Source organism: Anneissia japonica, unplaced genomic scaffold, assembly GCF_011630105.1.
Source record: "Anneissia japonica isolate Jap-2015-1 unplaced genomic scaffold, ASM1163010v1 scaffold7345_len93687_cov157, whole genome shotgun sequence".
NCBI lineage: Eukaryota > Metazoa > Echinodermata > Crinoidea > Comatulida > Comatulidae > Anneissia > Anneissia japonica.
Genome location: NW_022740285.1, coordinates 9,977 through 23,702, shown reverse-complemented (window position 1 = coordinate 23,702; position 13,726 = coordinate 9,977). Strand labels below are relative to the sequence as shown.

Genomic DNA, 13,726 nt, shown 5'->3' with positions numbered 1-13,726 from the left:
AATCAGTATTTAAGAAACTGTACATCAATTAAAAAAATATTATTAACCCATACACACAGAAACTTGCAAGAGGTGTTCTCTAAGCAACTTTAAAAGTCAAAGCCCACACAATAGAAGGTATCTATCCCCACATATTGTGAGACTAATTATATTATATATCGACACTTAATCAGATATTAGAACTGATTGTTAACAAAGTCTGCGTATAATGCCTACTTACGAGTATATCAGTACTGTATTAATTTATAAAAAAAAAAAAAACACCGGGAATCGAACCCCGAACCTTTCGTGTACATGGAAAACGTCCTACTTGACTGCGGAGGCGTGGTGAGCCAAGCTTCTATATATACATATAGGCCTATATATTATATATATATATATATATATATATATTTATTTATATATGCTGATATCCTCTTATTGTATATTACAAACATTTGTATATTGCGCCATTGTTTATTGATTCTGGTGCTGGCGAGGAAGCCGACCTCCTAAGGACTCCAAAGGTAGGCTTATAAGAGGATTGGTAGAAATAAAAGGGAAGGTCCGCCACCGCAGTTTAGGAAGCAAAGCGCTAGTTATGAGAAGACTTGCTGTACCGCCTCAGGCCCGAAGGACCTGTGCGAAGAAAACCACGTCATTTGGTAGTGAAATTTAGGTGTGCTTAGTTGTAAGATTAGCGAAAATTATACTTTCAAGGAAAAATGCGACACAATTAGATTTAAGCGTCGACATAGAGTTGGTGTGGAGTAAAGCTGTTAGTCACTTCATCCGGGAACTTTAGAATTTAGTATCATCATCATCAAGGTTTATAAACGTTGGTTCGTCGTAGCCTCCATTTGTGTACTCGTGCTTGGAGGGTAGTTTGTCAACATCAGTAGCCGCGTCAACCGATGCTAAATCCTTCCGACACAAGTGCGCAATTATTCCCGCGCCAAAAGAATCGCCCTCAACGTTCACCGTGGTTCGAATACGATCCCTGAAAAATATCGAAACTCAAAAGATAAATTTTAAAACTTTTTATAGTTGTCTTAGGTTCTATTAGCACTGTATATAGGCCTCCCTGAGTCTGCCGTTGAAATTGTAGACATTTTCTACTTTTTTTAATATGAAATTCACTTTAAATTAAAGTGATAATATTTTTAATGATTTTTTTTACATTATTACAAACATTAATTCGTAAATATTAAAGTTAAAAATATAATGCGTGCTTTATACTGTCGTGTGATTTAAAATACAAAGTCCTGTGTTTAACAGATTACAAATAGGCCTAAAATTAAACTTACAAGAACCAATCAATTACAAGGATCAATGTGACGTCTTCGGCTGGAAGACCAACCGCATTGAGTACGATCACCATGGTAACAAGCCCAGCTTGCGGCACTCCCGCGGCACCCACACTAGCAAGAGTTGCAGTTATACTAAAAAAGATAATGGAACACGTTACTGGAGAAAGTGAAACAAACTTTTATAAGTTTGGCCTCATGAACGTACATTTTCTCAATGTAATATGGCGAGCCGAGTTGTCTGTCTCTTATACACATCTAGATGTGTATAAGAGACAGATCTAGGGGTGACTTCCCCTTTAAAATAATCTTGCGATTCATTGTAAATTTTGCTACCTAGCAGCCGTAAAGAGGCGCTATGATGCCTTCTCATCATATTAATTAACCCCTCCCCCCCCCTTCACCAATCTTCCATAGTTAAAAACCCATTTTTAAAAAGCGAGTGGAAAGAACAATTATCAATGACACTCATGAATTTTGTCTTTATTACATGAGCTCTGTTCATAGTGCTGTGCATATTTACGGACCAAAACCGAGTAAGAAGTTTTATTCGTACCTCAGTAACCACTCCATCGATGTATGGTTGCAAACAGTTATCAGAGGCTCAATTTATTGTGAAAACAATGTAGTGCACTTTGCGTTAAAATCGGAAGCGTGTAAACCTATATTAGCCAAACAATTTTGCAAACTTTAAAGTGCACAATTTCTAATTTTTCTAATTTCAAAAAGAGAGTGCCTTTTCCAGTGAACTAGAAATGCTTAATCATAAATTTTCTTACCATGATCAGCCCAAACCATGGTGGGGCTGAGGCGGTGTACACCCGCCATCTGTAAAACCTCTCTATTTCGAATTCCTGGATCCATTACTGTATTTCGAATCGGGGGCGGGGGGCACAAAATGAAGTTCACGCAGCCACGCCCACCTCAACCCCATCATGGAGGGTGTAAATAAGTGGTAAATAAATAATCGAGCTCTCCTTTCACCCACTACTTGATCGCCACTGAACTCATGAGTGCAATCCTTAATTAATCTCTATTTAAAACAAAGCTATCTCTATTTAAATTAAGATATCTCTATTTAAAACTAAGATATCTATTTATATATAACAATGAAAATAGAGATAACTTAGTTTTAAACAGAAATACCCTCGAACATAAAATAATATAATTGAATCGCCCATCAAACACCGGTCTGCGTATTGTTCGGCATTCAGACACAGGGCCAGAAATAATGGAACCGCCCATCATACATGGCCTGAATATTGTTCAGTACTCAAACACAGGGCAGAGGTATGCACTCAGATGAAGCGACTGCTCCTGTTTGTTTACTTTATTTTAAACGTAGATTTAAGGAATTTTGTCGACTGAAAACCAGTTCTGTTTTTCTTTTTATGAAAAAATTCTTGACTTTTTCTTGATTAATAAAGATAAACATGTTTATAAACGACTCAAAATGCTAGTTACCGTATGAATTTGTAGATTATTACGTAGATTTAAGGGATGTGACTTACCTGATAGTTATTATATCTTTAAAGTCCAAATCTATTCCGTTCACCTGGGCAATGAAAATCGCAGCAACTGCTTCGTATAGGGCGGTACCGTCCATGTTTATCGTAGCTCCGATTGGGAGTACGAAACGCGTTACGCGTTTATCCACGTGGTTGTGCTCTTCCAAGCAGTTGATGGTCAGTGGTAGCGTAGCAGAGCTAAATCATATTAAATGAAAGGAAGCAACTGTCCATTAAGGAATGCTCAGTGGACGACATAAACGAACATAGCTCCTCCCATGTTTTATAATGGTTGAACTCGTGTTACGTCACCAGAAAAAAAAAACAGCTGCAAACGACTTCCTGACAAACTTTTTCTTCGATAAAACGACGCAGTCGTTAAAGATGTATTGTCCCATGCTAGATGCCAAAAAATCATAAAAATATTTTTTGAAATTAACTTGCCCATTTTGAAGTAACATAAAAGTCATCAACTTGAACATAGAAATTAGTGTACTGTATTTAAAAAATGTCTACCCATCAGTTTACAGCGAAAAATGATAGAAACACTTCCAGTCACTATAAGTGTTTTATTATTTTTTTAAATCAGGGTACACATTTTTTAAATTAAATAATTTTTATGCACAAGTTAATAATTTGTATGCTATTGCAATATGAGCAAGATTATTTCAAGATACTTTTTTTAATGATTTTTTGACATTAGCAAGGGACAATACATCTTCTTATCGACGTGTAACCAGCCTTCAAAAGTGCAGCGTTTCTTACTTTCTGTACCGTATGTTTTAAACATGAATTACACATGCCCGTTTTACGAATAAAAAAATGATCAAAGCTATCAATTTGCATGTTGAGTAAATAAGGTTTAATTTACATTTACGTCGTACGAAGATTGTTAATAGAAACAATAATTATTTAAAAAGTTGATGAATAAATGATTACTACATATAGGCCTATGGTGAATACATGGTAGATCTATAACAATATAAATAGTCTCCCTTCAATTGAAGACCACTTTTGGGACCTGGGTTTCATGGTATTATCAGCTTTGGTCTTTATTAGAACAATTATGCTTAAGTAAAAGATAGATATTAATTTGGGGCTACAAAAAGTTGGTCTTTAATTGGAGGGGTCTTCAATAAGAGGGAGACCTGTATTCCATTCATTGGAATTTGTTATATTTGTTTGGAGAATTTAATATTGACTATTTCTACATTATTATTATTATTATTATTATTATTATTATTATTATTATTATTATTATTATTATTATTATTATTATGATAATATAATATGATATAACATTATTAATATTATTTTGATTATTATTAATATTGTTATTAATATAATAATAATAGCCTATAATATGATATAATAATAACATTATTAATATTATTAATTTGATTATTATTAATATTTTTATTAATTTTAATATTAACAAATCATGATTAATTCTAAATTGTTAAAACGTACCTCGACGCGGTTCCAAACGCCGTCATAAGGGCTGGAGTGACCCCGCTCAAAAACCTGTATGGATTCTTCCGGACACAGACAAAGTATATCAATGGAAGTATGATTATGCCATGGATGGATAAGCCTGCGATAACTGTCACCATGTACATGCCGATCTGGGAGAACATCTTCGCCCAGTCGTCCATTTCAATGATCTTGCCCATGATGAGGAAAAAGATACCGATCGGTGACACCCTGAGAAATACGAGTGAATACTTTTGATACCTTTAGTTTATATTGCTGATTTTTCTCATACTACAGTATTGGGGGTGGGGAGAGGTTCCGTCAATGGTAAAAGTAGTCTGTGTTCATTACTGAACGTAGGGGAATGAGCTGTCAGCCCATCGTCCTAAGCCTCGGCTTTGTGTGGTAAGGTTTCTAGTTCCTTTCCAAACTGCCTTTTTCCTCCCCAGTAGTGAACCGTGTACCCATTTTATACTTCTGGGTGGAGAGGGACAAACGTAGGTAAAGTGCCTTGTCCAGGAACATAAGCGAAATGCACAGAAAGGTTCGAACCTTGACCTCAAGGTTGAGAGACCGAAATGCAACCGCCGCACCAACTGCTCAACAGAAAATCTCCGTCAATGACATCTGTGAAAAAAACCTTTTTTCTTCTTCTATCCCCGTTCCCTATCTTTTTGCACAGGGTTTTACTGTCCGGCACTTTGGTTACTTTCCGTGCTTGAATCTTTTTTCAAACTTTGCCCCATCAGGGAGCAGTCATAATAATAAGTGCTCCCTGGCCCAATCAAAGATCAAATTAAAAAGAAAAAAATGTGCATGTTAAAATATCGTCATTCTACATATTTTGAATATTAATAAATGGGTAATGGACCTTTCCGCTAAGCCCCGCCCCTTGGATATTGTTGCTATGGTCCTACAAGACGACAGTGTTAAAACATACGCGAACACGTGCGTTTGTGGGACAACACGTGTGTTTGTGAGACGCGCGTATTCCTAGCGCTGTTCTGATTAGTTAGTTGATAAGTTTGATTGACACTCCGGAAAGGTCTATTAATCTTTTATGTTAACGCAATTTGCGTTTTCTAAAGCTTTTCAAACTAGCTACCGAACTTAAAATGAACCTAATCACTGCAGGGTCGCGTTCTATAGCCATATATTAGAACTCAGTTGAAATCCAAATTAATTGTATTTTTACCAGATCACAATCTTCACAAGTTGCATGACTGCTTCATTTAGCGAGTTAAAAAACGCCCTCAACGGGTCGCCACCTTCCTTCATCCTTCCAAGAACGATTCCGAAAGCGACGGAGAACACGACGATGCCGAGGATATTAGACTTGTCCTCAAATCCGCCAACCGACTTGTACATTACTGCCTCTTCAGTTTCGTTCATATCGTCCATATCCATGTCATCCGTCTCTACCTGTCGGGTCTTGTACTATAACCAAAAAAAAAAAAGCATAAATAAGTAGACCACTATTTATTTTTAATTCTATTTTTGTGTTTTCATTGGAAATTTTGAACTTAGGATTTTTGTACCATGGAATATTAGCCTAAACCCGTTGTAATGCGTTTTTAACAACTTTTGTAAATACCATGGTCAATTTACAGTGATTGAGTTTCCGTCTGCAATCATTGGTCTATGATGTTTAAAATACCAGAATAAAATATAATAGTCATCGACTTAGTTTAAAGAGAGTGACTAGTTAAACCAGTCTTAAACGAATTCTGAACTGTGATTAGATGTTATGTAGGCCTAAGTATGCATAACTTCCGATCAGAATTAGAATTTTTTTAAAGAATGATGTATAACTATAAATACTGCCAATTAAAAAGGCTTGGTAGTTAAAGATCATCTTGGACTAAACGTTACGACAACTATTAGTACCGTCGCGTATAACTTTAAACAATTAATGAATTTTGACTTTAGTACAGTTAAACTTGCTTAGGCCGACTGTGCGTCAGTCGAATAATTTCTAAATCTTATTTTACATGTCAAATTGTTATCTCCATTATTGTTTTTTTTTTTTTTTTTGCTTCCTTTAATTAACAATCTGTAAGTCAAATTTTTTCTAAGTCGACAAATATTTCAATTGCCTTTTGTATTTGTTATCGCAAAGTAGGCCTATGCCTTTATTTCCTCACTTAGCATCCTAACTCTCAAGTGTGATTGGGCTCTTATTCGGTTGTGCATTAATGCTCTGTATCATGAAGAATTATAGAAATCAACAAAAGTGAACTGTACATTAACTCTATAATACTTACTGTTTTCAAACAGGCTTCGACAATGTTTGGCGGGAAAATATTTCTGAAAGATATCAAGTTTAATTTTTTTTTTTTTTTTAAATATATATTGTGCACTCAGTGAAGCTGATGAAGGACTGGCCGAAAATTTCTTTTGTGAAAATTAATACAATGGATTTATTTTCAATAAATATATGGGGCTCTAAGTTGCTCACAAGGCTCGCCTTGCACAAACATGAGAATACGATTTCCAAATTACACCCCGTATACCAAATATATCCTGCAAACTTGAGCCTAAGCCATTATAACCGATATAATAGAGTGATTTAATGTAAACGACTGGTCAGGTAGCCAATATTGAATGAGTAAATATGAACATTGAAAGCGGGCATTCATAGTTAGGCTTAGTATGGGAAAAAATATTCGTCGATGTCAATGTTTGTTTATTAAAACGTGAATTACAAAAATGTCAATATTATTCGATGACGCGTATGGTATCAGAATAATAGTATATTACTGCCGATGTACCGACGTACTTTCGTTAAAAAAGTACGGTAATACTTCCTTGTTGATGATAAAAAAAAAAACTTCAGAAAAAACTCACTTGTATTGTTGTTACAATACGATAAGTTTAATATTTACTTAAACTTTTACTAAATGGATGCCTGACGATGTTCCGAACGAACCGATAAAGTGCGCAGGGGAAGAACTGTTGTATGCACAGTACAATGATATTTTCAAGACTTGTTTTGAAACTGGTACATGTTTATATTGTATTAGTAAACAATTACAAAAGCCGATTAAGCCTAGTGGTTCAATGAACAGTTTGAGACCTATTTAAGTACTGTAAATCTATTCGTAAAATGTTATCTTAGATTACTTTAAAACGCGTAGTACTTGCTTAGATATTATTTGGACTCTGCGTATTGTATGCTAACATTAACATTTGTAAATTTCATAAAATGGGTATACAGTAGAAAGTTTTTGATATCACCAGCCGAACCAAAAGGTTCTAAGCTTGTTGAAGGATGCAGGTTGTTCAACTGATGGAATAAGATTAGTACGTTTTTTGTTATCAAACACAAAACTAAAAGTTAAAGTGAATCGAGCATTATTCCACAGAGTTTGAAAGTACAGTATAGGGTCATTCCAAGGTAATAGCCTTTCTGGCAAATTGTTTGTACTTAACCTTGCAGGTCTAGGCCTAGATTTATACAGAACGCAACGCGACGACGCGCTCACAACTGATGGTTTTTAATGATCTGTTGTTAAGACTGCAGCGTCGTGTCACATAGCGCTCACAGGGAGCGGGGGATTGGATGCGTCGTGCGACGGTCGTAAGACCGGGCTTCCGACGCAGTGAGTGCCCGGCGTTACTTGGCCTATCCACCAATTTCTTTGAATCTAAGTACGCTGATGATGTATGTCTTATACGAAAACGGGTACAAAACCTTAGAGATACTTAAATGTATAAAACTTAGTGAATTGTAAATGGAATTTATTTATAAAAGAAGTCAAAACGAACTATACACGTCATATTGTTTGTAACACTAAGCGTGATATCGGTATATAAGTATTGAAAGAATATATGAAATGTGGAAAGAGGTGTATATTATTAGATTCACTCTTGGGGAATGTGATGTTAAACGTAGAATTGTTTTAGGTAGCATCGCTGTCGATGAATACAAAACTCATTGGTCGACAAAGAATATATTCTCTGGGCAGAAAAATTAAGGTTCATGAAGCCATGTTTTGTGTATGCTGTTGTGTAATACTATTAATAGGTGCCGAAAGAAGTTTTAGGAAAATTAGACACGTTGTCATCGAAAGCCACATGATAAAATGGTAGCCACATGTCATTCGTAATGATTTAGTAAGCACCTATTTCTCAACGTGTTTCCAAGTTAAGGTGAAATAATACCACACATATTACAATAAGGCTTCTTGAAAATGCACTCCTAATTACTGCTTATTTCTTCTTGCTAGACGAGGTAGACTCTGTTATCGTCTGTTATCGGAAATGATCTGGCTGGATATGTCGGATACTCCCAAGTAAATAATCAACAGAATATTTCAGACATTTGATATCTGTTACAATAATAATGTAATGGCTTAATATGAAGGCCTATATGCATTTGTTGTGTTTACCAATAACGTCAATTGAAGGTTAGGCCTAAACACAAGGATTTGTAGAATTTTACCAAGTCGTAGGTCAAGAGCAGAGGAAGTTCGGTAAGGAAATATCGAAATAAGTACGGAATTATATGAATTAAATTTACGGCGTGTAAACAATAGACTCGAGTGTCATTGTCTTAGTGATAGGCCTATCACAGACCCATAGACTTTATTTACACCGGACATTCATGACCAATAAGGACACGGTGTCTTCTTTGAGGACATCACGTCAACAATGAGATGCCACGTTTGTGTTTTGCTTAAAAATGGGTTTATCGCATTGTATTAACAAACAAAAGAAATATAAGAAGTATACTATCATCATTGAATAATGTATAATCCTACATGATTGAATCATAATTATTATGATTATTATAAGGGCTTCTTTTATTTAGCTTTGCCCCTAGTGAAATATTGTTGAATAAAGGTATAAAAAAAAAACATTTTTTATGTTTGAAATTTGATTTTTTTTCCCTGTACCTTGCCATGCCCCTGGAGGATTTTCTATGAATAAAAGTGGTTAAAATGAAATTTTAAAAAATAAATAAATAAAAATAAAATTAAAATAATAATAATAATTTATTAATAATAATAATAATGTTCATTATATTAATTAATTAATTGCTCTTCTAAATTATCTTAATTAATTAAATGCTATTTTAAAATCATCGAAAATTTAGATAGTCATTCAGCATAGCATGTTAGTTTTTGGAATCGAAAAAGTAGAGAGTAGGCCTACCAAGTATTAGGGACATAAACTTATAAGAATTTCTGCAAATAAGGTGGTCAATAGACCTTTCCGGAGTCTCAATCAAACTTAACAACTGACTAATCAGAACAGCGCTAGAAATGCACGCGCGTCTTACAAACACACGTGTTGTCCACAAACGCAGGTGTTCGCGTATGTTTTAACACTGCCGTCTTGTGGGACCTTAGCAACAATATCCAAGGGGCGGAGCTTAGCGAAAAGGTCCATTTGATTGGACGTTGGTACGTCGTAGATAAACAATACTGACGCCACTCTCCACGTTATCCCACTCAACATAGCTTTTGTCAGTTGAAAGTCGAGGACAATTCCATGTAAAACAGGAATTAAACAATTAAACAAAAAATAGTAATGGACTAACACAAGTGGTGCCAAAGATAAATGTCTAACGCTCCAAGATATTTTCTTCAATATTCTAAGAAATAAAATAAATTTAATTAAACGTTATTTGTTTCTCAGAAATTGAATAGTATATGCAGGGAGGCTGATGTAATTTTCCTGGTATATGCTTCCATCTATTGTTAATATTTTTGGAATCAATAGCACCCAAATAAGTTAATGACATTATAAATTTGGGTATGAATACTGTACTTTATTTCGCATTAATAAGTTAATGATAAATCAGGGTTATTAAAATTTTTTTGACTAAGGCTCATTGACATTTGGTTCAAAGTGTTGAGGTTGGGACTATATATGTTTCCTCCCCTACATCTCCACCGAAAAAAGGAAGGAGGCCTAAACTAAAAGCTATCATCCGTAATTGACTGAATAAAATAAGATACAAAGGTTTGAATGTTACTTCAGAAACCAATTTGTAAGTGTAAATACAGATTCTACGTCTGTACTGTATTAACGTTTGTACTTAGGCCTACTTCTAGGCAAGAATAGGTAGAGATAGAAGACAACAACAGTTCATCTGAGCAACCTCGATTTTATAGTTCATTAAACTATATACTATTGTAAAACTTAAACTAATTTCTGTCCATTGGTCCAAAGTAGCCCTAATCTATCGCTCTTACATAGAAACACGCTGCTTTCTTAAACAGTACAGTATTTCTAATGGAATTGAAATGTACACGCATCTCTGTCTATGTTCAAAAGGCTAATTTCGTTCCTTAGTGGAATTGTCTTCCTGGAGCGTTAAATAAAACAAAAATAACGGGGATGTCCCTCGTGAAAGTGTGGGCAATGTGTGAAATATATGAAATGTTCTGATTGGCTAATATAAGTCTAAATAAGAAGGTGTGATAATCTCAGAATACAATCACTGTCCGACAGTACTAAAGGCCTACTGTATAATTGTCCAACTAGAACCACTGTTCAAATAGAAGTAAACTTCAGTTTTAATGTCAATTAAATCAAAATTCGGAAATTAAATTACTAATGTGTAAAAAATAGTTTACAAAATTTCTTTCATTACATATGATGAGTATTCAGCAGTATACACAGCTGGGTTGTTAAGGGATTAAGATCCAACATTATACTTAACGCATTAAGTACCGGTAATAGTATTTTTTTTTAAATGTTATTTTACCGTAAGAGATCCATAAATGCATCAGCAGTATCTACTGGTTCTGAAGTTCCAATTCTGTCAATGTCTTCATCGTCGGCAACATTTCCAGGTTGAATAGTAACCACCATAATGATGCCAAGAATAACGGCGATCGCGGTAGTCGAGAAGTAGTATATGACGGCACGGGCACCAAGTTTGCCAGACGCCTGTTGGTCCAGGTTTGCCATACCAGATATCAGACTGGAGACAATCAATGGGATAATCAAAACCTTCAACATATTGAGAAAGAGAACACCAGGGAACAGGATGTATTCAACCTGGTCGTCTGTGAATTCGATGTCAGTGGCTAGTCTTAATATGAACCCGAGGCTACATCCTAACACCAGTGCAGTTAGCAGAAGAATTATCAACAGGTTCTTCTTAATGAAGATTGAGAAAGATTCTTTGACAATGATGTCTCTTTCCCTTTCATCACCATCAACGACGTCATTTTTCTCAGTTTGTTTCTCCATCTTGAAGCTCAAACTGATAGCGTTAGACTTGCGGATTTACCGTCGGGTTTTCAATTAGTGATACCAACTTCCTTCTTTAACTTTCAACTTTCAAAGAGCTTATGATAACATAACCAGGACTATAATCTACGCACAATGTATAAGGGCTTGATATTTTAGACTCGTTCATTCAAGAAGAGGTGGGTGCAGTTCAGGTACAATATTTAGCAAACATGCTCACGAACTATTCAATATACAAAATATATACTAGCTGTAATGACGGTTTGAGTCAATTAGGCTTACCAGATGAAATATATACTAAATACTTTAATGATATATGGCCTAATATTTGTTATACTTTATGAAAACCAAGGTATTTTTCATTCTGAAACTTAGATTTACCTTATTCAAATGTTACCAAGTTGGCACCGTCACTAATTATTTGTTTAGTACTCCTCAAGTTTATTTGAACAATCCCACAGCACTACTTTACATAATAAAGTGTTTTGTACAGAATATTTTGTCATTGTTAATCGTTGTGACGATTTGGTTGCCAAATAAGTGACGCTATTATTGTTGGCCTGCAAGAGTACAGCGAAGAAAATCGATATAATGCAGGCACGCTACCTTATGAGAAGGTAACCGTATATAGAATACAACGAATTTATTTACATGAGGATAGCTGGTTTCTATTGAGTGAATGCATAGATCCGGTTATCATTATTACAGTAATATCATTCAGATACAGATTCACTCAAATTATGTTGTCATCTCATACATGCATAACGTACATACAAATACAAAACACGAACAACCATGCAAGGACTAGGCATTCTTTACTAAAATAAATTAAATTTATTACAAGCAGTAACAATTCTAAGAATAATAATTAAACCTAATTGCAGTAGATAAAATTTAATTTCTGCTTCGGTTAGTTTTAACTTGAACATAAGGTTCATCTTTATATCTTCAGGTTTTGATAATTTACTGCAATTAATTATTTATTTAGGTACACAACGCATGCACCAATGATTGTCAATAGCGAATAGATCACCTTACTACTTGTAGGTGACAATCCTTTCCACAAGACAAACATAAACACACGATGCTTTATACAAACTAAATTTCAATATGAAATTTAGGGAGTGGAGTTGTTTTAGTCGTGACCAAAAAAAAAATCATGCAATTCTGGCAGGAATTGAACCCAGGACCCTGTGATTGGAAGGTAAGCATCTTAACCACCAAAATTATACAATTCCACTTCAATAATTATAAAATAGCATCGTTGCATATCTGGGAAATGTCTATCATCATCATCATCATCATCACCATCATCATCATCATCATCATCATCATCATCATCATCATCATCATTATACTGTTATCATCATCATTGCAATCGTCATCATCAACATTGTCACTATAGAACATCATCATCATCAACAGCATTGAAGCGGTCTGTTTTTTTAGCTGTACTGACTGGTAAAATGTATATTACTTAGAAAGTATTGTACTATTTGCATTGCGTAATGCTTCGATAATGCATTAAATTACTGCTCTAAGTAAACCAAAATCAAACAATGCTAAAACTCTTTTTTTTTTTCTTTCTTAAGACGAGAATCTTGCGCATCAAAACACATTATTTCCTAATGCGCAACCAATCACAGCTCAGGAAGCGAACCGAGGCTGTCGATTCGCTCGAATAAATTCGCGTAGTGGGAAACAATCTTGAAGCCCATCTTAGTGCGCAGACTACGGTTATCTTGTACTTTACCCCAGATCGATATTAGTGGTAATAATCATAGGCGTAGATCCCGGGGGGATGGGGGATATATCCCCCAATATTTGACAAGGGGGATGGTCCATTGTATCATCCCCCCCCCCCAATATTTTGACTATGTACTGTATGGGATAAAGTGGAGCTTTACACACTTCGAAAGACTGTCACAGAAATAATTTGCACTGTCTTATGCGCTTACAAAGACGAACATTAGCATAATGTATTTTTGTTGATAACAAAATTATTTTATCTGGTACTAATCTAAGCTCTTCTTTCCTTACATTTCACACTGAAGGGTGTGTACGACATCAGAACAGTAATGTTTAAGGGTATATCGGTTGATGAGGAATTTATTGATTAGGCCTATAATAGCAAATTGCATCAATTTATTTTGCAAAAACAAGGTTTCCAGCTTCAGAGGGGGCACATTCCCGGGATCCCTGTCCGCACAAGGGCACACATTGGCGCTAACACCAGGCGCGTAACAGGGG

At 35.2% G+C, this 13,726-nt stretch overlaps 1 protein-coding gene across 1 annotated transcript; it reads right to left on the bottom strand.

Annotated features, from left to right (window-relative positions):
* Positions 1-6: 6 nt before the first annotated feature.
* On the bottom strand, positions 7-11,588 carry LOC117118226 (excitatory amino acid transporter 3-like). The gene is made up of 7 exons (XM_033262745.1): positions 10,986-11,588; positions 6,532-6,574; positions 5,463-5,704; positions 4,265-4,498; positions 2,798-2,992; positions 1,287-1,421; positions 7-979 (listed from the first exon to the last, which is right to left on the bottom strand). Exons 1-7 carry the CDS (start codon positions 11,474-11,476, stop codon positions 781-783), a joined length of 1,539 nt encoding a protein of 512 aa, XP_033118636.1. The 5' UTR covers positions 11,477-11,588; the 3' UTR covers positions 7-780.
* Positions 11,589-13,726: the final 2,138 nt, after the last annotated feature.